The 3,673-nt window shown below is 39.9% G+C and overlaps 1 protein-coding gene across 2 annotated transcripts in view; it reads left to right on the top strand.

Moving 5' to 3' along the window:
* Positions 1-3,118: 3,118 nt before the first annotated feature.
* The window catches only part of CENPI (centromere protein I), a 57,099-nt gene continuing 56,544 nt past the window's right edge, over positions 3,119-3,673 (top strand). Inside the window, exon 1 of one of the 2 annotated variants that reach the window (XM_006920713.3) lies at positions 3,119-3,247. In XM_006920713.3, coding sequence (XP_006920775.3) covers positions 3,180-3,247 — 68 coding nt within the window. In that variant the 5' untranslated portion in view covers positions 3,119-3,179. Of the gene's footprint in view, positions 3,259-3,673 lie in introns of both variants that reach the window. The other variant, XM_015596227.2, reaches the window with a different exon arrangement.

Below are 3,673 nucleotides of genomic sequence, written 5' to 3'. Positions count from 1 at the left end.
TGGACTTGTAATGATATGAACTTTCCTCTATTACTGGCAAGCATGTGACTGTGAGATTATATGTGTGGGAAAATGTATTCACTCTGTGTGTGTGTAAGCACATGCGGAGAAGACTCTGATCTTGAACTAATCCTGCATAAGTATCCTTCCCTTTATAGACTGATTCTAGTGAAGACAGAATAAACCTCCTATAAAGAGAATCCTACTTTTGGTATAAAACAAGTGGTACTTTCTCATGGGATGTGGGAATCTCTCAATAGGTTAGGCTGAAAACTTAAACCTACCACTTTAGGAAAAAGTTCCTTTGATTTGAGACACTAAGTTATATGTAAAATTAATTAGCCTCTACTTTTAACAATTGTTTAAATTTCGAATACTCCATGAGGTTTAATTAAAATAAAGAATACATGCAGTGAATAGATAATCTAGTTCTTCAAGTGGTAAAATTGGAAGTTTCACCTTGCCTTTGTCCAAGCTCAACCTGTAAGCTCCTTTACTTACAGTTTGAAACTGAAGCAGTAAACTTGTTATCAGACATCTTTTTTAGATTTTCTTAAGCCAAAGCTGCCTCATTTCCACTGTTCTCAGCAGCTAACCAGGATTTGGCAGCTTCTCCACTGTTGTGTTTGAGGGAACAGGGATTCGTCCTGTTCAAAGTCTGTGAATCTCTAGCTGTTTTCTTAGATCATCTGAAATTTGACAGTGTTTCCCTGCCAAATAGATTCACTACTTCTATTGAATCTTCGCTGAATTGCTAGTGTGAGCAGAGATCCAAGTTACCTGCAAGGTTGTCTCTTCTACACTTCTTTATCATTCCTGTGGGGTGGACTTTTGGCTGGGGGAAGGACATTTGATATGGGTTAGTTGGATTGAGCAGTATGAAAATTTGCTTTCTTCATTACATATTGCTGTTTCTCCTTGCTAGATGTGCTTTGACGGTTTTAATATTGTTGTGCCAGGGATGGGGAAAGGGGTGGTGGTGGGGGGTGTTGTGAGTGTGGGAGTACAAATTATTGTATTTTCTTCAATGTCATTGTTCTTGTAATTGATACCTCTGTCTTTTTTCTCTCATTCTTTCAAAATAAAAAATTAAAATTTGGAGGAAACTGGCTGGACAAATAATGAAAAATTGAATAGCAAGGGCCATGTCAAGGAATTCAGGCTCTTTTTTTTTTTTTTTTTTTTTAGTTTGGTTTAGGGGGGAAGAAAATATGACAAATGAAAATTGTGTATATTTAAGGCATACATCTTGATGTTTAAAGAGGAGAAGAAAGAAAAAAAAGAAAAGGGGGAGTATAATCACTTAATATACTAACGAGGTTACCAAATTTTCAATCCCATTTATGTCCCCCCACACTCCTGTGATGTCAGCACATAAGATAGAAAGCCATAGAATTAGGATCTCAATACAATTTACAGGTCTTGGGAGTTCTGCTTCATTAGGTGAAGACAAGGGAAGGTGGAAGAATGATTTCAGAGAAAATTGTAGTTTTATTAAATAAAGGTGAACCACTGTCCCTCACTATGTGTCCACAAAGTGGCACAAGTTCCAGTGCTACAGTCTTGTCACCTTAGTCAAATTATTGTACTACTCAAGGTCTCAGTTTTATCATCTACAAAAAAGAAAGGGATTGGAGACTTAAAATCCCTTCCAATTTACATTTGAGTCTATGAAATGATTAATATCTATCCATGGATGTCGGTGAGGTGTTAAAGTCCCCTATTATGACTTTGTTATTGTCAATCTTTTCCTTAACGTCTGTTAGTATTTGTTTTATGTATTTAGGGGTTCCTACATTGGGTGCATACATGTTTACAAGGATTATATCCTCTCGTTGAATTGATCCCTTTATCATTATGAAACATCCTTCTTTGTCTCTTATCATCGCCTTTGTTCTAAAGTCTATTTTGTCTAATATAAGTATTGCTACCCCAGCTTTTTTTTTTCATTTCCATTTGCATGAAAAATCTTTTCCTATCCCTTTACTTTCAGTGTCTGTGAGTCTTTCTATCTGAAGTGGGTCTCTTGTAGACAGCATGTGTACGGATCTTGTTTTCTTATCCATTCAGTTACCCTATGTCTTTTGATTGGAGCATTTACTCCATTTATATTTAAAGTGCTTATTGATAGATACATAGTTGTTGCCATTTTTTATTTATATGAAATTATTTCAAGTATAAAAATGACTCTTGATATATGTTCAGTTTTACTAGATAAGGAAGAGCAGCTATCATAGAAGATATTAAATACCCAATTCTCATGCATGATTAAATAAGAGTTCACGAAAGTGCTCTGAAAAACATATAAATAGAAAATGTGGTAAATAGTCATTTCTGCTGTAGTCTTTCCCAAATACAGCAACTTAATCTTCAATTCTTCATCTTTTCCTAAGATAGCAAAATTTCCCACTACCATTTTGCTACAGTTTATAGGTATGTTTTCCCCTCAAAAGAATCAGAACTGTTAAATTTATATCTTTCCTAATTTCTACTCTAGTAAGAGATTAAACTAGGACCCAATGTCAGGTCTCACTCTAAGCCCTTATTGCTGTTTTAGCCAATATCTTTAAGGTCCAACAATTTCTCAAAGTTAGGAATCTTTACGTGTGGACTGGCTGGTTACGTGCAAAGTGCTACATCTGGCTCAGGCTACATGTTTTTAGCAAACCCTGGAAGGTAAAACAGGGCAGTTCCAGCCTTTCTTTCCTCCCATCTCCTAGTTTCACATGGGAAAAATGACAGCTTTAGAGGTCATAGACCCTTTAACCTAAGTCTCTTGCCCAACATGGGAGAGGCAGTCTTTTTTGAGAAGTTTGCAGTTTCGTATTTTCCTACATATTCAAAGTCCCAACATTTGGGGTCAATCTGGGCAATGTGATCACTATAATTAATCTTGCTAATTTCAAGAATCAAGACTGCTCTGTTTTACGGCATAATGACGAATGCGAACATTTTAGCACAGTGGGAACGCCAGCCAATCAGCTGGCTCTGGCAGCAACGGCCCACTTGCCGCGCGTCCCGCGGGTCTCGGCGGGTGGGGCCAGCAGTAATCCGGAATTGGGTCTGTGTCAGCTTCGGCGTGCGCATCGGTTCGCGCCGTATATCCAAAACTCAACCAATCAGGTTACATCAGAGAGCTCGGCTCCGCCTGGCCGCCGCTTGGATCTCCGCGGAAGCGCATGCGCAGGGCGGGGCCGGTTCATTTGAATCCTGGAGAAGTTTGGACTCCCGAGGTTCGGGGACTGAGGTGTGTATTAGGTGAGGCACTTTTAAATACCGCGGGAAATGGGGGCCCCTAGAGCGAAGAGAATCCCATGATTTCTGAGCAGGATTATCCTGCAAGGGGTGGCAGCCCAGGAATCTGGCCAGCGGGTCAGTCTTGGCCAAATTTCTTCCTTGCTGGGGCAGGCTGTAAAAGCGGAGGCGCGGGGCGGGGGCCTGGATTCTTGAGAAACTTTGCGACCGGTCAACCGGATGGGGTCAGAAGCTGCCCCCACCCTGCGCCCTTCTTTCCTAGGAGGCTAGGAAACAGCTCGGAACCTGGGACCTTCCACTAGGTTAGACATACATGTTGCTCTCCTGATCTGTTCTAGGGAGGTGGGATTGAGTGTCATTCTAACTAGTCTTAGTTTTTTTTTTTTTTTCCATTTGAACTCCAAGACTTAGAAGTCAT

Source organism: Pteropus alecto, unplaced genomic scaffold, assembly GCF_000325575.1.
Source record: "Pteropus alecto unplaced genomic scaffold, ASM32557v1 scaffold179, whole genome shotgun sequence".
Lineage (NCBI taxonomy): Eukaryota > Metazoa > Chordata > Mammalia > Chiroptera > Pteropodidae > Pteropus > Pteropus alecto.
This window is presented reverse-complemented; position numbering and strand designations above follow the sequence as displayed.